Source organism: Lates calcarifer, linkage group LG4, assembly GCF_001640805.2.
Source record: "Lates calcarifer isolate ASB-BC8 linkage group LG4, TLL_Latcal_v3, whole genome shotgun sequence".
Taxonomy (NCBI): Eukaryota; Metazoa; Chordata; class Actinopteri; family Centropomidae; genus Lates; species Lates calcarifer.
In genome coordinates this window covers 12,352,630-12,376,883 of record NC_066836.1, presented here as the reverse complement: position 1 = coordinate 12,376,883, position 24,254 = coordinate 12,352,630, and the positions used below count along the sequence as shown (strand labels likewise).

The following is a 24,254-nucleotide window of genomic DNA, read 5'->3' as shown; positions in this document are numbered from 1 at the left end:
AAATTATAGTTCAGTGATATTTGAATGTGCTACTACTGCATCTGTAAGCATGCAGGTTTGTAGGAAAAGCATTTTCCATGATGCCTGCCGTCCTCCCAAACTAACCCACTCAATGCACTTTTGCTAATGCATGATCATTTTAACTCCTTTTCTGTCCCTGTCTTTTTCCCTGTTCCCTTTTCTCTCTTTCCCCTCTCTTCTTTTTCTCCTGTTCTCTCGCTCTCTTTCTCCTCCTCTGCCTCTGTGTATTCTCAGGTTCTGCTGGCTCTTTTAACATGTCAAACTCCGGAGACTTGTTCATGAGTGTGCAGTCCCTCAATGGGGACTCGTACCAAGGGGGGCAGGTTGGGGCCAACATACAATCCCAGGTAGGCGCCTCTTTAAGTTTAGGGTCTGATGTGACCCGAAAGCTCACGAACTCTTGAGATCTCTTAATGATTTTGTTCGACCACTGACCAGTCTGCGAGCGCGGATGCACACAATGACTTGCCCTACATGGTGAAACAGAGGTTATACTTAGCCCGAAGCTTTACATTAATGCAGAAGCCATTGTCAATCCACAGTTGAGTAGACGACTGCAGACAGTTTTGGAAACGGTGCAACACTCATCAGCGCTCCTGACAAGAGTTCACATAGCCGCTGGTGCGCTGTAGCTCCCTGACCTTGCCCGAGTGGACAGTGATGACCAACACATTGTTCCTGAGTGTTATAACTCTCGCCATAGATTAAGGAATCACCACCCGCAGTTATATTTTCATTTAGTTTTAGTGCTTTCGGCATCATTTCTTTATCCTTCCATCCCCCACTTTTTCCATTCAGATCAGCCCTCCAAATGCTTTAGGTTGTTCATGAATATGCAAAAGAGACGACCATTATAGGAGGTAAAGAGGTCTTCAGGGTTGGCCTTAAATTATTGAAACTCATGTTCCTTTAAAAGGGTTATTTTTCTGATCATGTCAGAGTGGCCTCACTCCCAGGGGTGTGCAATTAAAACGGGGCAAAAAAGAAAAGATAAAGTGCAACTCGGCTGCTCTGCCAAAAGCTACAAAGCAGCAGCTCCCGATGAATCTGTGAAGAACACGGGAATGGCTGCATTCCAAAAAAACTTTTATGACTAAATAATGTCAGTTACACCATATTTTTATTGGCAGCCGTGTCAGGTAAACGTGTTTCGATGTGAAGCTTCAACAGAGCGTTTATTCCAACGTCATATTTTCAGTGGCACGCAGCTACATTCAAGAGAATGAGCTGCAGAGCGTCGTGTTCAATGTCTGATTTTGATGTATTATTTCACTACAACTACAAATACATTCATAATTAGTTCTTGTCATTGTTTCTTATATTTTTGTCCTTTTGCAATATCCGTTATCAAGCTTGTAGTAGCAGCAAAATCATTCTGATTTGCTGTTTGTAACCTTTTCTTGTTTATGGTACCCTTTTACTATCAGACTGACCTTTCCTTTGTGCATGGCTGTCTTTGTTATCCAGAGCTTTTGTCTGACCAGGCCTTTTGTCTGTGTGTCCCCGCTGTTCCAGGTGGATACCCTTCGCCATGTTATCAGCCAGACCGGCGGATACAGTGACAGCCTTGCAGCCAGCCAGATGTACAGTCCACAGGGCATCAACGTAAGACCTGTAAACAATCCTCCTTCTGTCCTTCTCAATGTTTTCTTTGCTGTCTTACTTTGCAATGCCACCCCCCCCCCCCACCACCACCACCACCAGTCGCTGGGTGCGTATACTGTTGTGTCGTTCTGTATGCATGACGGGATGCCACTTAGTAGAGTTTGCCGGGGTTGGGCTGTTGTCCAGCCGGTTGCCCCCCTGCTCCAGTCGTGCCCTAGGTGGCAGGCAATGAGGCAGCTACCAGGCTGAGTAGCTGGACACGCTCCTAGTCTGTCGGAGGATATTAGCGTTAGCGAGGCACCTGCAGTCGACAGGAACAAGGACACAGGTGTCTTCCTCCTTCCCAAAGCTGCTCTCACATTGGCACCATAGGACGAGTCATACCTCTCGTCCCCACCAAGACTGACTTCGCAAAAACAAACTCCCCCCTCCCAAAAAGTTCCCAGTTGCTAATTCTTAAAATAACTCTTTAACTAGCTTGTCAAAGGCTGGGCCAGTTTTCTAGGTCTCCTTGCCGGGCTGGGCTGGGCAGGATGGGACAGGCAACACTGGAGGCGGTGTGTTAGCATGTAGATCCATAGCGACAGGCTGTGCAGGGCTGAACAGAATCAATACGACAGTCACAGGGACAGAAAGAGCGGGGCTTTGGGCTAACAGTCCAAGCACATTGGTCAGATCATTCATCCACAGGAACAGCGACACTGACAGCCAAGCCTGCAACACCCCTTGTGCTAAAATAAGAACAGATGCATCAAGCCAGTTACAGCATGCAACAGGCTCAACTGGAAATAGGTGTTCAATACACTGTGCTGGTGTGTTAGACAGAGGGACTATGAAAGCAGACGAAATATTTTTATGAGGTGTGCAAAAACCAAGACTAAGTAGGAATTTGGGCTTGGCTGTAAACAAGATTTATTGAATCGCCAACATTATGAATCAATTACACATCTCTCTAGCGCCAGTTTGCCTCTTGAGTATCTTTACATGCGAGTTACAGAACCGAGCATCCCATTTTCCAAAAAATGAATGTCCTGTGAGCTTTAAAAAACCAAATGAGGTCATTTAACAAACATTATTGTCGCTCTGAAGGTATTATCAGAATACTTAAAGACTCTTAAAACTATCTTGATGCAGATTATTCTGTTTGTTGCACAATACAAAAAACATGTTTCCAGTGTTTTATATTTTCATGCAAAAATAACAGCAATATTATACTCAATTTCAATATTAACTAATATTTTTTGCATCAACAAAAAATGGGACATGCTGTAATTTCCAGCTTCTTAAATAAGGAAATACAGTTGTAACTTGAGAAACCAGTTAAAAGTCTTGTTTTCCTGCAAAGAGAATATTTTTTCCATTCATCTGGTTAGAAGAATCGGAGGACTCAAATGTGATAGTAATACATGAGAGAGCGGTAAAAATGAGGCTAAGGAATTTCCTAAAAATTGTTTTTTACAAATTGACTGAATTTATATGATTAAACTAAAAATAGCTACAAGTCAGTCAGCATACAGTCTACTCCAAGTCTCTAGGTGATTTCAGATATCAGATAATTCAAATATCAGAAATGAGCCACTGTGAGATACAGAAATATCAGCCAGTGAAGTATTAAAAAAATATTGATCATTACACTACAACCAAATGTGACGGTTTATTGTGCAACAGATTTTAAACCTCACCAGCCCCAGTAGGAATACGATTCATTCCTTTAATATAAACAATAAAAGTAACACTAAAAACAACAGTAGAGGATATTGTTGATAATGATATGAGGCTCTTATAGTGCTTTTATAATAATAACACACTTGGGTGGAGTTGTGAATTAAGTGTTGGTGCTCGTATTTACTGAGCCCTGATGATATTTTTTTCTTTGTAAGATCTACTGACTGAACTCTCGTGGTTCACCTCTCCTTCTTTATCACTGAGCAGCAATTACACCCTTCAAATTGCTGGTGGGTGTTGCCTCTCTCAGAGACTAGAAATGTTTGAATAAGAATAAGATGACAGACAGTCTTTACACGAAATAACAGGGTTTGGAAATAAGAGGCTGCCAAAGCACGTTCCCAGCTCTCACTAATAGCATGGAAATTGCAATTAATGTCCTTAATGGTCTTTAGTCAACCTTTTATCGTGGCTTCCATTTTAAAGAGACATTTTTTTATTGTGATAATTTATTCTTTTATCAACCATCTCAGGGCTATATTCTGCGATATATGAAAGGTCTGCGTATTCTGTGTTTCATCTCCTCTGTTTATCTCATGTTATCTCAGCTGTTTGGAGGGAGAAATCAGGAGAGTGGCGCAAGAATATTTTTTAATGAACAGTCTCGTAAAAAAGAGTGTTTTGTCAGTTTTTAGTGTTGACTGTTGGAGGAGACACCTGGCAGCTTTCATATTTGCATTTGAATTTAAGATTTATATCGTCTCATTTGACCGAATAACCCTGAGTCTGACCCTGATCCGAATTTGAAGCTATTTCTTTACACCCTGAAAGTTTTCTAAAAAAGCTATACATGCAGCAGCACGACCATAGTGATACAATGCATCTCTTACAATTTTAAAGGAATAGTTAGACATTTTGGGAAATAATTCACCTATTTGCTTTCTAGAGAGTTAACTGAGAAGATCAATAGTACTGTCATGTATGTCCATTAAATGTGAAGCAAGAGCAAAAAGAAAGCTCTGTCAATCTGTCACGGTCTATTTTCAGCAATTGATTGATAAACATTTGATGCTCTAGTGAGTGTATACAGCAGCAGGACAATGTGTGTGAGATTGATCCAAAATATATACCACAGTGACCATGTTCATCACAATTAAGAACTAGTGTGGCTCAGTGGAGGTCTGTGGCACAGAGGAATAAGCTATATTAGGCTTTGGTTCCACAGGCAACACTTTCATTGTTGGACTTGGTCTTTCCATGGGAGTTGTATTAATAATGTCCTATCATTAAAGATGGCTCCATGTGCATTTTGTATCAGAGTGGACACTGTGTTTTCATTAAGCTAACTACTTCCTGTCCTGTCTCCACAGACAAACGGTGGCTGGCAAGATGCTCCAACTCCTTCGTCAGTGACATCGCCCACAGAAGGACCCGGAAGTGTTCATTCGGATACGTCCAACTGAATATATCCATCTCTACACCTCATCCACACACACACACACACACACACACACACACACAAAAACAAACAAAAAAAAAACAAAACAAAAACAAAAACAAAAAACATGGACTGACCTTGCTATTCACAGTATTAAAGGAATTCACTGTCCCACAGTTTGGAGAGTTACTGTGAAATCCTAACTAAGAAAAAAAAAAGAAGAATAATATTTCCTCTGCTTATAACGTTGGACATTTGGGATACAAACAAAAAGTTTCACATTAAAAATCAAAACAATACTGCGAACAATGGAGACATTTGTACAGATTTCACATTATATTCAGAGGGCTGGGGTTACTTATTCACTCGTAATGTTTTCACTCATTATGATGAAATGATATGATAAAGTAAATAAATCAAATCATTGGTTTTAACTGAAAATACTTCATTCTACCTCTCAGCCACTTAAAAAAAAAGTTGAAAAAATGTCAGTGACCATTATTTGTTTTGTAAAAATGAAACTTTTGTCTTTGCAAGCAAGAGGCACATCTTCTTACTTACATTTTGTTGTCTCTCACCTATTCTATGGTACGCCATTTAGACTTAAATATTGCTCAGTTGTTTACAATGTGTGCTTGATAAAAGTATGTTCATCTTCCCCTCTGTCTCAGACGAGTCAAAACACAGAGTTCTGTCGGGAGATTTTACCTCTAAGGTAACCCTGTGAAGTATGTTATCTGTAAAACAATAAATAAATACTTGTCATCAAATCGGACAAGCTTGACATCATTCATTAAGACAGAGGATTTATTAACGTAAAACTAATTATATCACACCCTGTTGGTTTTGGTTCTGCAGCATATTGGTGGAGTGGCCATCACTGAATTGCAGTCACTCTGACGCAATGAGAAAAACAGGATTTTTCTCCTTTTCTGTTTTTAATTTACTTGAATCCTTCATGGTATTTTTATTCGTTTCCCACCATCACCACTGCAGAAGGAAGTTTTTGATGATGCCAAAATGCTGACGTAACCAAAACAAAACTGTCAAGAGAAGTGTGTCAACATGAAGCCAGTTTTAATGTGTTATTTCATCGCGGAATCATTTCCTTTTCTACTGGTTTAAATCACCATCTTCTGTCATTGAGCTCTGGTGCTACAATCAAGTGAATAGCAACTGTCCCACTGAAAGAAATATGAGAAGAAATATCACGCAAAAAGAAAGTTTGTCAAGGACGTCTGTAACTGAGTTTGTTTTTCAGTACATGAACCACAATCCACTTAAACAGGGAAGTCATTATGTTAATAGAGTTTTACATGCTTACACAGTGGATCCTTGCTCCTGAATCTACAGCACAGGTCCAGAGATGCTTGCAGCACGGAGCCACTGATCATCGCCATGAAAGAAGCATCTGGATGCACCTGAACTGCTGCTCAGCTGAGGACACTTTGATGTAAAGATAATGTTACGTTCCAACGTTTTGTTGAATCGTGTCCTCTCCTGGGCATTTATTATTTACATATAAATCGATATATTATTCTGCTGGTACTGCTTTAGTAACCCTAGAATTGACACCAAAACAAATGTAGACATTTGAATTCATGCTTGTCTCAGTACTATCAGACTGATTTTTTTCAGTATCAAACATTTATGAAGATTGTAAATGTTAACCATTAAGCACTAAAGAAGGGACAAGTCATTATGTCAAATGATGTGTTTTCTGAGCAGTCTAATCTTGTTTATAGACACTTTTTATGTTGTGTGGCCTATTTGTTTTTTTGTATTTTATTGTTTTCTTTTTTATTGTTATGCTTAATGTAGGCTATTACTTTTTTGCTTTCCTACTCTCGTGAATTAGCTCATGAACTTTCAACATGTGTTTATGTGCACCATTGTGCTTGACTTGCTTTGTTGGAAAGGGTTTTCAACACATTAAAAAATGATATGTAATACAGCGAGACCATACATCAGCAGTTTTTTATTGTGGAGTTTTACGAGAGAGCAAAGGCTCACCATCGCACGAGCGCATCGGTGGTGCGATGGTAATCACAGTCACTGTAGTGATAACTGAAAGTCAGCCAAGGTTAGTGACTGCCAGCAGACATCCCCCCTTTTTACGGCTGTGCGTGTTCTTCCCTTCGATAATGGCTCCTGTCCAGCATACATAGTACATAACGTAAATGCACTCAGACACACAAACACACACAGAGACACTATGTTAAAATCAGGCTAACATTGAAAGGGCATGTCTTTTGAAACATCACTATCACTTGAGGAAAGAAAAATGAAAGTCACTTCAAAACAGTGTTAGTGGGATTTCATAACTGCATTTAAATTTAGGATTTATATGGTCTTTTTTGTTACTTTTACTACTAAAAACTTAAAACCACCTCTATCGAAAACTGAAACTGGTGCTGTTTTTTTTTTTTTTACATTATGATTATATTCATAAAGCAATTCAGACAGATGCATGACGACAGTGATAAGGAATAGCTTGACATGCCCCTACTTATTAATGTTTATGTAGGTTAATGCTTGGTGATATTTCATATTAATATTACTGTCAACAAATCCCATGAAAAGACCCAAACCCTTTAAAACCCTGTATATTGATTCCTACTAAAAATGTAACCCGTAACAATGTGGTCACAAATATAAAGTTTTATTTCTTAAAAATAAAAAAAAATAAAAAAAATACAACTGTTTAATTTTCCAAAATGGCTTGGTAATATAGTTCTTATCAAACATTGTTCAAACAAATGTGAATAGTTCCTTTGTTGGGGACTTTTTTGATCTGCAGATGAGTACACATTTGATGCTCTGCAGGATGGTGTATGTGGGACTGAACTACAGTGCCCATATTTCTGGTAATGAAGGAATGTGTCAGTGTGACAGTGTGGCTCATTGATATGTTTTAACAGTTTCTGGTCAACAATAAAATTTAAAATTCTTCTTACAGTTAATTTTAGCTTTTTTCAAATATAAAAATCTGATAGAGAAGGAGAAGAGTGGTCATGTCCTTGTGAGATCCTCCCCTCAAATACTGCAAACGACACCACTGACATTATCTGGCTGGACAGTTGCATGTCTGACAGAATTACTTTCATAGCAACTGAATATTCATAATTGGCCAAACAACAGGGGCGAGGGTATAAGGGAGCAGTTGGCGGTAAAGTCTGCGGACGGTCACAGGCCTTGACTGTTGAGCGAGTGTGAAATGCCAAAGCCAGACTGCTCCCCCCTGCACCCTGAGGGCAGCGAAGGAGCCAGTCTGCTCTCACCAACAGAGAGGGCATCAAAAACAATCTGACAAGACTTCATCTAAAAACGTCTTCTGGTTTGTGCTGGAATGCTTAGTGATTATCCCACTGTGGAGTCTGCTGCATTATCCTGCGAAACAAAAACATCTTTTGAAATGAGTTGCACAGAGAATGATAACTGCTTTCAAAAAAAAAAAAAAAAAAAAAAAAAAAATCACACTGTGTAGTTATAACACCTCCTCATTCCTCTGAGGTGATGGCACTGTGCAGGCTGATTGAAATCTAATGTTGCTGTTGACATCTGCCTCCCCAGCTGTCATTGTACCACTGTTTATAATTACAGCTGCCGTGGAAGAGCATGGGTGGGTGGCCCAGACACCTTGTCTCCCCCCACTCAACAGAGCCCGGCACACTGCTCTAATGTGCAGTGACACAACAGCCCGGACCCCACTGATGCTGCTGCTGGTCTAACTGACCGCATGAGTCCCTGGGTGCTTCATCCAGAATTCACTCATTCACACACTGTCACACAGACACAGACTATATTGTGCATGTGAGACTGGGTGTGGCATGTAGACCTCTTAGATTACAGGCCTGCAAGTCCTTTTTCTTCCTCTTGTTTTGGAAAACAAAATGAGACGATATTTGAGAATGTTTCAGAGGGTATATAGGTCAAAAATTTAGGAATACAATATTAGATTAGGAACAAAATTATTCGATTAAAAACTGTGGGGGGGCTAGAAGTGTCTGTCTCCTTCCACAAGATGGCGATGTCAACACATGTGTATGAAGCATTCATATTATCCATAGGATGAAGGTGGTATTTAATCGTGAGTGGGAGGTGTAAGTTCAGTTATTGCCTGCTGGAATGGATGAGAAAGAATCACTTTCCGTGGCACAAAAGTAAAACTATTCTGTTTTCTGCTTATTTTGTGTTTTCAGTTACCCTTGCATAACTCTGAAAATATTTGTTTTGTCCCCAGGGTGATGACATAGCCTTCTGCTGGCCTTCCCTGCTGATCTCTCTCCTTCTTATTCAGTGTGTGTGTGTGTGTGTGTGTGTGTGTGTGTGAGTACATGATGCAAATAATTCTCACTTTTTGGCATATGTTCCTGTCTAGCTGAATGATGTCTTTGTGTAAAAATCTGACGTGATCTGAGGTACTTTCCTGAGTATTTTACTGGAACTCTATACATCTACTACATTTATCAAACAGTGAGTGTAGGTGTGTATCAAGACTTTACAAAACATATCAGCTTCTTAAATATGAAGCAATGGAATGGATTTAGTAACTAACCCCCCACCCCATGACCCCTGCTGTGCAACCATTAACTCAGAGAGTTAACAACAGCAGCCATGTGCAAAATATCATGGAAGTGTTATGTTAGAGCGCCCCTGGCGGTCGGAGCGTTGTACGACACAACACAAGGAGGAGGGGGGTGTGTGTGAACTGTTTGGTGGTTACAGGGAACATTCCTCCACCACGATGCTCCTCCTCTCCTCTCACTGTGTCAAAGCCCTCTGAAAACTCGCACTACCACTTTCCCGAGACAAGAGCCTTCTCTGTGTTGGCGGAAAACAACATGGCAGACGTCGCCGTCCAATCCGAGGGAAGAAGCAGCGGGATTGTGGTAATTAAATAAGAGGACAAGTGCTGCGTGGTGTCCGCTGGTGCAGTCTGAGAAAAGTTTACATGTTACTGGATGCACAGGCTTTGTTGCGCAATCACACAACTTTGTGCACCCTGTAGATGCGTTTTCTTTGGGGTCACATGTGTCTCTCAGGTCGATCTGGTGCAGCCCAGGAGCTTTCAACTCAGGGATAAACTCGTGTCTGGTGTTTTGCCGCTTGTATGCGATCAACAGTGATGCGAAACATAATGTATAACGTATATCTCTCCCCCTCCCAGATCAACGATGACTGGCCAGGCTACAGTTTAGACCTTTTCAACTATCCAGCTCACTACTCCGGAGATTTAGACTGTGTCATCATCCCACATGGCGTGATTATGGACAGGTACAACATAAAACTAACGACGTAAAATCTGCATTTGGATGCAAACTACTCATATAAAATCCTGCTGCCTAACAAATACTGTGTGCTTGACTGAACTGAGAGATTCAATGAATGGGGTATTGTATATTCGAGGCTCTCGTGGTGTGGTGTAAAACCACCAAACTGCAGTTTTGGTTTATCTTCTATAAACTGATCATTGTAAAGCTGAAACAAATCCTCAAAATAAACTACTCACTAACAGACCATTATAAAACATTATGAGGGGGCTATGCAACACAGTCCCCTATAATTAGTGTAATTTTAATAGATTTATAGACGTTTTAAAGTGCATCTGAATTAATCATCATCTCCATTAAACTAGAGCGTGATTGACAATATCGGCATTCAGTCAAGTGCTTGGTGAGAACATTGAAGCCAATATGAAAATATCAATATTGTTTTCTTTGAGTAGTGACCTATCAAGAAATGTTTGCAAAACGTTTGCAAAATCACATATAATCAAATCAAAGTCCAGTGCACTGTGACAACTACTACTGTGTTTTATAGAATTTATTACCAGAGAGAAAAATGTTCACACATCTTCACACACACAAATCTTCACAAGACCAACAAATTTCTTAGCTAGTAAAGGCTCAGAAAAAGGGCTGTAACTAAAGATAGTTTTAGTTATTGATTTGTTATCGTTATTTATTTATTTATTTTGCTTAAGGAATGACAAAAATGATTATGTAGATATTAGAAAAGTTGATGGTTAATTGTCAGTTGACTAATTGTTGCTGGTAACACAGAACAGTAACACAGAACACCCAGCTGATTATATTTTTCTATTGAAAGTTGAATATTATCCAGCTGTAGTTAAATAATTCTACAGTTACAGCCAATTGTAAAAGTAAAAATGTTTGAAAATGACTTGTCTTGGATGAAAAAAATATTTAATATTTCATGAAACAGCACTTACATCTGTTCTCTTGTTCTTTTTTCCATGACCCAACTTTCCATCCGATAAACAAACCACCAAACAAAATGTGTTTATGTTTTTGAGATATTGCTCTATGCTCAGTACAAGCAGACAAATAACAAACATGGGTGAAAATGTGGGGGATGTAAACATCACTGATTATCCTGCACAGACAGACCACAGCCTTTCTTTAGAGTTTTAAAGAGGAAATGCACTTTTCATGTTGTTTTCAGGACAGAACGCCTCGCACGAAACATCATGGACGACCTGGGGGACCACGACATCGTGGTGCTGTGTGTTCTAAAAGGAGGCTACCAGTTCTGTGCAGACCTGGTGGACAGGATCAAGGCTCTCAGCCGCAACTCCAACCACACGATCCCCATGAGGGTCCACTTCATCCGTCTCAAGAGCTACCTGGTGAGCCGCTATCCACCGCTATATGGAGAGCACTCAGTCTCTGACTTAGGTGATGTTTGTGAGAATGGAGAGGCACTTTTCATGCTTAGGATTATCAGTCATGACGAGTCCCATGACTTAGTCAGAAGATGTGTGAATTATATAGTTGTATCCAACATTACGACAGTGGTATCTTTGTGTAACTTTGACTTGAATGTGTTGTTTTCATGTGGCCTCCACAGACGAAGCATTTCTTTCAAGCTTAGAGATTATATTTGGCCATAAATGTGGCTATCTTTATGAAAATATAAGGGAAAGTCTCATCAAATAGTGTGTTTTACCTTTCTAAATGACACTGTATCAAAGTAGGAAACACTTCTTGGGAATTAGGAATATGTCCACACATTTCCATACTTTGTATTCTTCACTTATATTATTGCAACTTTGTCTAACACATCAAAACATTAAGAAAAAAATATTTCTCTTGGATCATTATTTTCACAGAACGACCAGTCGACAGAGGATCTTCACATAGTTGGAGCAGAGGACTTGTCTTTTTTAGCTGGAAAGGTAACATTCTTCTTATCTTCACTGTTGGGAACAGCCCTTTTAATAAAGAACAGCATGTTAGTCCAATAAAACATCATCACGAGCCCCATTACAAGAAAACAAACAGACATAAATGGCAAAGAGATGGTGGGCACTGATAGGTGGCAGCCTCAAGAGGGCAGCCTTCCCTCTAATCTACTATCTCCCTCTTCATCCTGAGGTAAATGGTTCAGTGCTTCCGTAAGAGGGAGATCAAAGATGGCAGTTTCTGACAAACCCAGCGGTGATCAGATACCAAACGTTGTAATGTAATTTGTTTTAAGGCTCCTTCCATTTTATCTCAGCGGAGGCAAAATGTAAAATCTGCGTAAATGAGAGGACGTACCGAGTTGCTATCCGAGTAGATCAGGAGGATGACAGTTGGGTCTAGTTGTTACAGGCTCACTGTTCATCTGCTTGTCTCGTTATCATGTAATCCAAATCAGTACCTCACAGAACTGAAACGTGTGTGAGTGTTGGTGTGTATGTGCTGACTGTTACTCGCTTTTGATAGAGTGTACACTGTTTACTGAGAGTGGCAGTAAAGACCAGTGATTCTTAGGGGTCAAGACATGAAGAACAAAATTCTGTATCACAAAGTGATCTTTTTTCAGACTTTTCCCCAATTTTTTTTTCTTGTGAAATGCTGTATTTTACCTCTTTAGGCCTCTAGAAATTACTCTAATGAATAAGATAGAATCACTTTGTGACCTTCTGATTGGTGACCGGTCTACCTCCTGAGCCACAGCCGTTAAAATGTTGGGAATGTGTGTCTTTCTGGCTTGGGAAAAAAAAAGAGTTAAATGACTGATGAAGTCTCAGAAGTTAGTTTTTATTTTCACATTTTAAACAGCAGCACTCTCCTGAATTAAACAGCTAACTGTTTCAAGTGTCACATGGTGCACAATTTAACACTAGATGAGATTTGTAGGTTTTTTTTCCATGTGTGTGTTCAGCAAAGGCAGAGATTATGCATAAGTGCATCTGTGAGAGTGTGCGTATTTGCAGCTTGTTTGCAGAGTGTGCATGTTTTGCTCTCCACATGTATGCTTATGTGCGTGTGTGCGCACAGAGATCAATTACTCAGCCACTACTATGGGAGTCATAACTGTATTTCAGAGTCATATAAATCAGCTGATCTGAACACTCACAGTCACACACACGCACATGCCCCTTAGCTGAACACACACACTCACACACTAATACGCCCTGTAGCCAGGTGTGGCATAGATGCCTGAAACATGAATAGGATATGAGGTAGTAAGCTTGAGTCATTGCCGGTTGCTTTGCTCTCAGTATTTTAAGTGTGCTTGTGAAATCCCTGAGCTCCCTGTGATGTACAACCAAATTTAGTCGCCTGTTTGTAACCGAACGCTGTGATGTTTTGCTGGAAGAAGTGAACTAACTGTGTGACAAGGAATGTATTTCATACTTTGCCTCCCCAGAGTGTAGACAGACAGTAGCTTCCCCTTTTTTTTGGTGTATGTGTGTGGGGGGGGGGTGTAATTTATAGGTCATTCTTTTATATTTCTCCAGGGATTACTACACTCCAAAAAATAAATGTGTATGAATAATGAGGCCTAAGCAAAGCATGACTGCACGCTTGGATGAGTCCTTTGTTTGAAAAGTAGAGTAAACTTCATACAGTTACATGACTGTTTAAGTTTTATTTTATCTCGACCTATCTAAGCTGAAGCGAAGCCTAGATTGTGACTCCTCATATAAATAGTGGCCAGTTGTCTTCAGATGATTAGACAAACATTTGCAGAATCTCAGCTATTTCAGTGTGACATTCAACACAGGACTGAAGGAACACAGATTTCCACTTTGGATGAGGCTGACATTTTTCTCCTGTGTTCATTTCCTTGCGTAATCACTGATATCATAAAATGTAATAAAAGCCTCACTGATATTGCTCTCGGTTTAATAAATGTGGTTGGGTATGGCTCAGTTGATAACCCATATTTCAACACGCCTCCCTTTACATATCTCCAAAATAAGGTGTTCATTTATTTTTCATTTACTTCTCTGTGGCTGTACAACACAAAGTTTCCAGTATATGTTAATCTGTATTCGTGAAAATCCTCAAATGTGTAATATATTGCTGTTTAGATCATAAACTACATAGCTTTTTTTACATTTGTCTGAACATGTTATCTTGAAATGTATTTGTGTTTAATCAGAGATCACTGTAGCTTTGTTATGTTTCTAACCAAGAATGATTGTTTTCCTCTCCCCCTTCCTCCCTCCCCTACATGCCCTCATAAGAACGTACTGGTTGTGGAGGTGAGTCAACCATGTTTTTCCTTCTTCTATTTTTCCTCTTCACCAAATGGGCCTATTGTGTTTCTTGTCGTGGTTGGCTATCCAGGTCAAGAGGAGCCGTTTAAAGTTTTTTTTTCCTCCTTCTTCTGCAGGACCTGAGTTCAATATGAGGAAACTTTTTTAATTGGCTGACCTATATTTAGGAAATAAGAGAGCTGTTTTTTCCAACATGATCGTAAACTTTCCTGGTTAGCATAATCATTTAGTCCTGTACAGGGAAAAGGTGCACTGGGGAAAAAATGACATTTACTGGGAATTGGTCATTCTGTAACAATTGCTTACTGTATGTAGATATTGCCTGATTTGATATTTTGAAACTGACTGCAGCTCATTAGTCAGTGCTCAAACATCTCTGAATAGTCATTTGGCTACTACTGCAGTAAGTAATGGAAATTTCTTTATTGTTGCATTGTGTTTTCTTCTCTCAGCATCCTAACTGTCTTTTATCAACTTTTGTATTAACAATTACTATAATGTGAAAGTTGTTGCTCATAGTGATGAACCCACAGACAACTATCTCTTGACTCTCTGGTTCAAGTATCCTCAGTGCTGTGGAGATTTTTTTAGCATCTTTGAACTCATTGATTTGATTTTGTACGGCCTGCTTTGGTTCACTCTCATGGCATTATTCTTGGCTGTATTCAGCTAAAAAGCTCTGGTAAACCCACCGCTTACTGCCTGCCCAGCACCAAACAGCAGCAACTTGCTGGTCGAAGTGTGTTGCCACCAAAGAGGCAGATATTTCTCTCAAGAAACTAAAACAGAGCTAAGAGAGAGTGAATGTTGGACTTAAATTGATCAGAGACATAACTTCAAAATAGCCTTAACTGAGCTAGCTTTTGATGGAAGTATTAAACTTATCTATACTTTGTAAACTTTTTTCCCTCAGAGGAAATGTAAAAAAGTACTCTTATTAGAAAATATAAATTGACAGTCATCAGTTTGGAGAGCAGCACTATTTCAGAGGGACATTGGGTAAATCATATTCACACTGAAATGGTTATGATCATGATTATTTGTGTAATATCTTTCATAGCCAGGTAATTTAATGCTCTCTATAAAAGGCAAAGAAATTCATAAAAACAACATAAACAAAAGAATAAAACCTGTTCTTATACTGTATCCATTCACTGTTGAAAAATGTTGAGTGTAAGTGTGTAAGTACAATCCACTCTATATGTGGGGCATGTTGACCTACATCTACATGACAAAGATGACAAAGCATACTTCTGTGGTTTCATTCCACCGCTACATTTCCCTCCCCGAGGCAAGAGGCCAGAGGCAGTTTGTGTAAAACATCATGTTTTAAATTCACCTTTTCAGTGGAAGTATTTTTTTAAGTTATGTAATATGAGTACAGTGTGACCAACTTCTTCCTTTTCACTTGCAATCCAGGGTGATATGAAATCTGCTCTTTCTGTTCCCCATTTCCTCTTTGGAATTCTCCTGCTTTCTCAATCCAGTTTTTCTCTCTTTCCTTTAAAGGCCATTGTGGGCACCGGAAAGACAATGCAGACTCTCCTGAAGCATGTTGAAGCCTTCAGGCCCAAAATGATTAAAGTTGCAGGGTAAGTTATGGCCGTAAAGACATCTAAAGAAAACCAGCTCAGTCGTCCTGCTTTGTGAATCACTCGATTTCAAACCTCCAGTCTAGACAGAGAAAGAGCGACAAAGAAGAGAAGAATAGGTGACGTAGGTTTCAGGAGCTTCTGTTTTAAAATGAATACTGCCCTTTGACACACAACACAACAGGTAGGGATGAATATGATATAACAAAAGTCTGCTTTTATTTCCCCTAGACTGCTTGTGAAGAGAGTGCCACACAACTCACCCTGTCTTCCTGATTGTAGGTCCTTTTTTGTGTTTATGAGTCAGTAGATCTTCCACATTTAAAACAATTGTTGCAGCTTGTTAGTCAGTGAGTCAGTGAACTGTGGCAATGCTTGCAATTAACGCTGCTCTTTGTCTTTTGATTTCAGATGTCGGCTTTGAGATACCCAATCGTTTTGTGGTTGGATATGCCTTAGACTACAATGAGTATTTTAGAGACCTCAATGTAAGTCGGTGCCTTTTCAATTGTAGACAGCAGTGACTCTGTTTTAGAGGGAGAACTCACAATGAGTGTCTGAGATCATTGTCTGTCATACATGCATCAAATAAAAGATTTTTTTTTGCATTTAAGTATTGTAGAACTCGCTCTTATCCTCTATCTTGTCTGTTGTTGTTTTTTTTCTTTCCTCCATTTTCTAGCATATCTGTGCCATCAGCGAAAGTGGGAAGACGAAATATAAGATTTAAAAGAGACGGCTGCAGAAAGAGGCGACTGTCACACAGATGTCATCTCACAGCGAGCCTGAACATTTTCTTGGAGATGCCACGCACTCACAGCTGCTATCGTGACATTTGATCTCAAACATCTCTTGTTTTGTTATAACATTCCTTCTCTGAAACATTTTATCCATTTTAACACTAGACTGTGACATTTATCTGATTTTAGCCAAGCAAGTACTTGCTTCACCTCGTTTAGTTGCAACTTCATGTTTTTAGGTTTACAGCACTGATTCACATGGAAAATGTTGCCATGCCATGGTACTGATACTGTTTGCCTTAGTGTGTTTGTTTCTAATGCAAATGTCATTTCAGTCTTAGTCGTTTTTGTATGCAAAGAAGAACTTGATAATTGTGAAATGTATGAATGTGATAGTTTGTTTTTTAGGTCAGTATGTGATAAAGTAACAGAGGGAACTCAGTGGTGCTTTCTTTTAAAATGAAAGGGAGTTGTGTTTTATGAGGAAATTAATGATACAATTTTACATTTTCTTCACTCGTACATAGCCTCTTTGATGTTTCATTAGTTCTCCTGCTGTTAATGCTCAGGTGCAAAGAAAGTAGATCTCTAAACACTTAAGTGCATTACCTACTACCTACCTCTTTTTGTTAGTTCAGTATTTGAGGTGTAGTAGGGTACTCTGGTAATTTCCTTTGTTAATTTAACATACAGTAAAGTATTTTTAACATTTCTATGTGTCCTACATGTGTCATCTATCACTGCATTACTCTTACATCCTCTATTTACTCACAAACTGCATTTTCATTTTTTTTTTTTTTTTACAAAGTAAAGTGGTTTATCAGTAGAGCTCACAAGATACAGTAGAAAAACCTTGTGTGCCTCACATGTCTTTCTCAGACTTATGATATACAAAGGAGGGCTCTGAGTCATCTAAGCATCGTGTTGAATGGTGTGTTCTAATCATATTTTTATGCAATACATGTTTTTATGGCATACACTACTGGGAGAATCTTTAGAATCTTTAATTGCTCCTGAAAAACTCCTGCGCTTTTTGTTAAGTGGTTTCTCATTGCATTTATCTGATTTCAAGTCCAAAGCCTTGTCCTGAAGCATCAGTTTACTACTGTTAGGTTGAGGAAAATTTGTTAACTGTAAATGAGATAGTGAAAGGAACAAAAGACAGTTTGTTGTGTTGAACTGCTGTGCTCCTTGTACACACCTGACACATGACTCCAAGTCTTTAAGCTGAGAACACACAGCTCAGTAAAAGCAAAACCGTTTCTCTCTTGGCTCTGAGGTCTGCTGGGGATAGTAACTTGACTCTGACCTTTTAACAGAATTTAGCTCTTAGAATAATGTTTTGATGAAGTACTAAAAGATTACATTATTACCATTTTGGTCACTACTTTTTGGCAGCAGAGGAAGAAGTATCAGATCTTTTACATAAGTAAATGTAGCAGTACCACACTGCACCACTGTACCACACTGTAACTTAAAGTATCAAAAATAATAATAACACATGCAGAAAACTGGTTCTTATGAATGCTATATTATTATATATTATATTACTGGATTGTTCTTGTGGATACTGTGTAAGTACCATTTTACTGTTGTAGCTGGTTGGATGCATCTAATTTCAATTAATTTTAATAGCATTAGGTAGTTTAATTTTTAACAAAACATCATATTTGTTAAGCTGATCATATGTAAATTCTGAACCTGCAAAGAAAATAGTAACTATAGCTGTAAAGTAGCACAAATAGAAACATTCAAGCAAAGTACAAGTATCTTAAAATTTTAAAAGAGGGAGGGGTACAGTGGTTAAAATCTACTTTGTTTACTTTTCCAAGCTTATATCCACAGTAGAGCCACTGGAAGTAGAACTGGCTGGACAGGACAGCTTTGTGAACGTCTCCTCCCTAAACTGACCTCTGCAACAAAAGCTGCCAATCCCAAGAACAGGTGGCCCCTTATGTTGGAGAGGAATAAAAGGGGACATTTGTCAGGGCCCTGAGAATCAGAGCACTTACTTTAGTCTGCTGTTAAAATCATGTTTCAGACTGTGTGTCAGTGTTAAGCACTTCATCTGAATTATCTGCTCTAAGGAGTATATCGTGGGAGCACGATGGGAGCATAGATTATATACCATGGTTTGTGTGAACTCACATTCCACATCCACTGCCATCTACATGCCAGCCCTGCTCGACCTCACTTTGAACCAGGACATGTGACCTCTAGATCTGCCTTGTTGTTTATGTGAAATGACAGAAGAGAGGGTTGTAAAAAGCCATGAGTAAAAATCTCACACGGTGCTTTCTGTGTTACTTCTGCTTTGTCCCCCAGTGAGCGACTCGTTCAACTCCGTTGGAACAGTTAAAAAACGCCACCTTTTACCAGAGTAGTGGCGACTTTTTGTAAACCCGCGCTTGATTGGTCCCGTCAAATACAACGTTGTCTCTGATTGGCTGAGAGTGTCCTCTTGCCCGAAGGTGGACTCACAGAGTCGGGAACACTGGAAGCAAAAAAAAATCCAGCTACTCAATTGCACCATGCGCCACCCCGAAGAGGGCTCCGAATAATCACCGGGAAGCTGTTTGTACTCAAAGTATATTAAATTATGATAACGTCTGACTATCCTGGAGCTCCCGCGCTATGTTTTTACTTTGTCTACTCGCTTTTATGGACAACCGTCGCCGCCGTTGCCCGCCTGTAATGACGCTTCTCAACTACACAGGTAACTTTGTTTTAACTCCAGCCGCTAGCATGGATGCTAACCGCAGCGCCAGTAGCCCGTTGCCGCAGTTGGTTTGGTTGTTGCTTTTGCCTAACTTTACAAGCTTTAGAGACGGCGTTCAGTCAGTATACAACGGGGAAAGTGGCTACAGCGCCTCATATCGCTCTTTAGACTTTTTGTCCTGGCGTTTTATTAAATATAACAAAGGGAAGGCTACTTTTGTTGGTCGGTGGAGAACAACAGCTCGGCACGCTGCTCTGTTCGTGCCTCAGTTGACCATCGATCCCAAACAAGAGAAATGTAAATTCACCCTCTCTTAGTCACAAAATCGATGGATTTATCATTTAAATACAGTGTATTGTACTGAACTTTAGTGACTTGTACTGTTTAACCCCGGTTCTACAGGTTTGTTATAATTTGATTTCAAATGTGACGGACATGTATTTCGCCCTGCCTCCCTTGTGTAGTCCACTTGTTGCTGGCCATTCATTATGCAGTGTTGACTCTCCACGTTGTTGTGCTTCGAGCCGATGACAACAAGCCCAAATAGTTGCTGCGTGAATAATGCATTGATGATGTGGTGTGTCACATCACTGTCTCCAACATGTCTTCTAAACGTACTCGGCCATGGGTACATTTAGCTTGGAGTGCAGTAACAGTTGTCAACTTTACTAATAAACTATGTTATTATTACTCCAAGTCAGCTTGTTTCTTATTATCTCAGTGAAAAGCTTTGGAAAGACAAAGCAACCAAAACACCAAGTGGAGAATAGCTTTAGATTAAGACCTGTTGCATAATGTTGATTGTCCAAAATCAAGCACGGATGGTCTACTATTATGCGCCTTAAACAGTTGAGGTATTGATACACGTTGTTTGGTAAAACCTTGAACAGTGTGAGATCCAATATCTAAACAGATCTGCCTATAATTAAACAAAACAAAATGCTGTAATAACACCTCTCTCCCTTTCTCTCTCGAACAGATGGACTAAGAAATAAAACAAGAATGGAGGTGTAAGTTGGACCGAGCGGAACATAATATATTTTCTTGCATCCTGCTGGAGCTGCATTTTCGATGTGGGCGATCACGGATAACAGGATTTTAACTGAAGTTGAATGATGGCGTCACGTTGGATTAATTCTTGTGAAGACGATGAGAGACAGCAAGCAAGATCTTCTTTCTGTGAGGTAAACACAACCACATCAAATCCCAGACTTTGTATTAAAATGATGAATTACATTTTTTTAATGAAAGGCTATGGAAGTGTTTTTTGGGGGGCAAATCACTTTCTGGTTTCAGTGTCTCTGCTCTTTAAGTTTGGTGTTGAGGAGGAGTAATGTGTTTGTGACACTTTGGCCCAGCTGTTTGTGCTTGTAACAACTCCTGTTGGATTGTTTTGGTAATTACTGCCATCAGATTTCTGCCACAAGTTTGTCTGAGTGCTTCCTAGATTTATTCTTTTAAGGGTTAGGGTCGGTCATTGTAGACGAAAAGATCAAAAACAGGTTTTGGTTTGCGGAGCAGCATTCAGATAGATTTGAAATTGTAATTAAACTCATCATTTGTGAAGTGGGAGGAGACAATGGCATTGCCCTGTCTTTTTGTCTGATGGTCTAAAATCAAATCAAATCCCGTCCAAAGCCCCGTCTTTTAGATTTCTAAGCTGTGACCCCTGTAATACCAGACAGGACACCATCTGCTCCTCTGATAGCTTGGCGCCTGAATGAAGACCTTCATGGCAAATGAGGTAGCAACCTCGTACTCATTTGAAATGGAAGGGCACCTATTTATAGAATCTGTAGTTTTCTTTCATTTCCTCCTCAGCCTTTAATCTAATATTCATTCCTCACTTGAGCCTCCCTCTTCTATGTGAATAGTCTATAAATGAGGGCTGTAAAGCTCCTTATGCTGTCACCTCTAACAGGCTAGTAGATGTACTGTATTTGATTCGATTTTAGATCATTAGACAAAGCACAGAGAAGAAAAGGGCCTTTCAGTAATCAACAAGATATTAAAGCAATTAGCCAATAACAGGCAGAATGTTACATAAGTTCTTTTTAATTTATTTGGAGTTGTGTTTTTTCGTATCCCTGAAAATATTTGTTGAAGTCTAGAAGAGGATAAAACAAAAATGAGAACACCTCTTCACTGATTAAAAACAAGTACAGTGATATTTAAACATAACAGTCAACTTTGTGCAAACAACACACAGTGCTAAAGCACACACTGTTAGAGCTCCTTCAGAAGTCATACTGCAGAGACAGCTTGTGTTGCATCCCTGTGTTTTTCACTGTCACAGCTAAAAAAAACAAACCAAGATGATTTGCTTACCTTTGTCATTACGACCATCTGGATACACCGTCTTACTTTTACACACTTCTAAATGAGTTTAATAAAATAATCTAACATCACCTACAATTTTGATGAATAAAATGACTCCAGGCAGTATACACTTGTCAGTATTTATTATGCGAAATGATGTTAAATGATTTAATTTCTCATCATCTGAGATATGAACAGTTTTTATATAATACATGAGAAACATCTGTAAGAATGTGTTATTGTGCCAAAAGTGTTAGTGTGGGGTTAGGGAGAGCCTTGGTGAGGTGCAGTCAGTGGAAATCCTTCTTTTAGCAGTCCTTCTAATAAGGCTACCACACAAACCAATTCATGTGCTAATTTTGAGCCGGAAACCCCCTGGAGTGTCTGGTCCTGGGACTTTCTGGAAATGATGACACTGTGGATTTAATGGTTTAAGAATTTTCCTAAGTGGATCTTTTAAAATCACCTTTGAAATGTGTTGTTTGTAAGAGCACATCTTGCCATGGTTCTAGTTGAGAGGAGATTGGTCAAAAGATGAGGGCGATAGATGGGTGTGACTTGTTTTCATTCAGAGAAAGCATGGCCCTTACTGGAAACAAGCAGTGGGGATTATTAAAAGAGGATGAATTACCAGGCATAGTGAAGCACATTTAGAGACCCTCAGCAATTAACTCTCAATTTCTTTCCTTTTTTGGGGGGATGTGGTGGGGTGGGGGGTTGTTCTCTCAAAAACATGTTTGACTTTGGGGCTGTCTGTGTCTCCAAATGGTTGTGACTTCCAAATGCTTAAAATACAACACTCAACCATCCTTCTCTTATAATTTTGTACTAAACATAGTTTCTCTTCTTTTTCTGACCTTTTCACAACCAGTAGGCCAAGTAGGCCATGATTGTGTATGTTGTGCTGGCAGTGACTTGATAGAGAAATAATTTATTATTTGAATCAGGACTTTGGTCTCTAGATTTTGCACACTAGAGTGTTTGTCCACTTTATCAGCTGAATAGTGCATGGTATTCAAACATTGCAGCTGAATCCAAATAGCAGCCAGAGTTAGCTTAGTGTCTCCTTTCTCTACTTGGGTAGATATTTAGTTGCTAATCAGTCTGCTGTGTCTGTGGAATGATTTTCTATATTAGCCTCGAACGACAGAAATGGGAGTAGAGTGAAATGTATTAATGATGATGAAGCATGATCCATATTTAGCATTGTATGGGGCTATTGACAAACAGACCCCCCTGTTCCCACAATCGTCATTAAAGCTCAGCATTTATCTCATTTACGCTGGCTGCCTTTTACAGAACCGTATGTGCAGGCATCGTATGGCTAACTGATGGCAGTTGGAAGGGAAAATTGACCTTCAATTGGATAGAAGAAGTCTGTTAGTTCCTGTTGCCTTATGGTTGTGTCTGCAGTGCCTCAGGGGAAAACCTAAGAGATGAGCTATGTGATTCAGTTTTTTCTTATTTCTGTACTTTGTGAAAGGATCCATGTCATCTTAGGTGGGAAAACCTGTGACATTTTGTATGTCCTGTTTAAATAGCTATATAGCTGAATAATTAGATGAATGATACAGAATGAGATAATTCAGTGAGCTGCCAGATGTTTTCCTTTTATTAGAGAAACTGCAAATTTTATCTTTTTCTTTCAAGCGATCGTCAGGCTACAGATATGTGGTATAGACAGAAACAACAGTCCCAATGTTTTTAGTAATAAATATACAAGCAAAACACATTAACATATTTACAATATACTGACAGAAAAGTACCTGTTTAATGTACAGCTTTGGCAAAGCTTTGTGAAAGAACTTGACATCTGGATTTTTGAAATTGCTCTCCTCAGGAAACCAAAGGCACAGGTGAGTGTGGGACATATAAGCAGTCCAGTCTCATTGCTAAATGTTGCAGTAGACAATTGGCTTTTCTAAAGCACTAATGCCCCTGAAGAAGTTATAGATGTTGGGCTGTTTTTTCAATTTTATTCCTCTGGATTTTTACAAGAGTGCTGCATGGCCTAAATTTATTCAGTGATACTTTCTCTAGTAGGTGCCATCTGGTGTTCATATGTTTTATTTGTTAGCTTCTGGTTTGTCTTTCCTGGGTACTCTGGGAAGCATAAATGTTTTTTATTTGTGCGTTTTCACAAAAATGAAATATGAAATGAATAATAGATATTTTGTTTCTATGCTAAAGCACAATCTTACTCTCCGTTTTTATGCATGTTAGACTGTTTGGATGGACAGCTTGGAGACACATCACCACAAGGTACAAACAGGTGTTCGTATTATTAGTTCCGTTCACTGTAGGTATTGAGGTCTCCTGCTTGTACCAACATATCTGAAACACAAGTGTTTATTGCTCAACCTTCATGTGGCAAACTACATGTCACATTCCACAGTGTAAAGAACCAGTAACTACGTAGTTAGTCACGTAGACAGTCATTTTTTGCTATTTTAAAACAACAATCAGAATATTTTAATAAAAAAGTGCCAATGTTTTAGAGACATCCTGTATGAACCACAGCCTGCAAGACTGTACTGGGTCCCATCTGTATGTTATAACTGGAAGTGTGGCATGCACAAAACACACCACGTGTCTACACAGTCTTGAGTAATGATACTCCTAACCTTGTCCTGCA

At 39.3% G+C, this 24,254-nt stretch overlaps 3 protein-coding genes across 7 annotated transcripts in view; all 3 read left to right on the top strand.

The window, feature by feature from the left end:
* The window catches only part of pbx1a (pre-B-cell leukemia homeobox 1a), a 77,348-nt gene extending 70,659 nt beyond the window's left edge, over positions 1–6,689 (top strand). The window contains exons 10-12 of one of the 4 annotated variants that reach the window (XM_018676610.2): positions 256–368; positions 1,537–1,626; positions 4,662–6,689. In XM_018676610.2, the coding sequence (XP_018532126.1) occupies positions 256–368; positions 1,537–1,626; positions 4,662–4,754 (296 nt within the window). In that variant the 3' untranslated portion in view covers positions 4,755–6,689. Of the gene's footprint in view, positions 1–255; positions 369–1,536; positions 1,636–4,661 lie in introns of all 4 variants that reach the window. The other 3 variants (XM_018676603.2, XR_001960934.2, XM_018676611.2) reach the window with 3 other exon arrangements.
* Positions 6,690–9,441: 2,752 nt separating this feature from the next.
* Positions 9,442–17,293, top strand: prtfdc1b (phosphoribosyl transferase domain containing 1b). Its single transcript, XM_018676613.2, has 9 exons — positions 9,442–9,621; positions 9,900–10,006; positions 11,198–11,381; positions 11,865–11,930; positions 14,217–14,234; positions 15,759–15,841; positions 16,073–16,119; positions 16,253–16,329; positions 16,524–17,293. The coding sequence occupies exons 1-9, from the start codon at positions 9,574–9,576 to the stop codon at positions 16,569–16,571; spliced, it is 678 nt and encodes a 225-aa protein (XP_018532129.1). The 5' UTR covers positions 9,442–9,573; the 3' UTR covers positions 16,572–17,293.
* A 1,776-nt stretch (positions 17,294–19,069) lies between these two features.
* The window catches only part of arhgap21b (Rho GTPase activating protein 21b), a 35,347-nt gene continuing 30,162 nt past the window's right edge, over positions 19,070–24,254 (top strand). For both annotated transcript variants that reach the window (XM_018676596.2, XM_018676595.2), the window contains exons 1-2: positions 19,070–19,297; positions 20,280–20,484. In XM_018676596.2, the coding sequence (XP_018532112.1) occupies positions 20,413–20,484 (72 nt within the window). In that variant the 5' untranslated portion in view covers positions 19,070–19,297; positions 20,280–20,412. The remainder of the gene's footprint in view (positions 19,298–20,279; positions 20,485–24,254) is intronic.

Bases quoted from the DNA above. Each gene is read 5' to 3' on its own strand.
- prtfdc1b (XM_018676613.2), top strand. From the start codon at position 9,574: ATGGCAGACGTCGCCGTCCAATCCGAGGGAAGAAGCAGCGGGATTGTG. The intron at 15,842-16,072 runs GTAAGTTATGGC...TATTTCCCCTAG, and splicing joins AAAATGATTAAAGTTGCAGG to ACTGCTTGTGAAGAGAGTGC. The intron at 16,120-16,252 runs GTAGGTCCTTTT...TTTTGATTTCAG, and splicing joins CTCACCCTGTCTTCCTGATT to ATGTCGGCTTTGAGATACCC.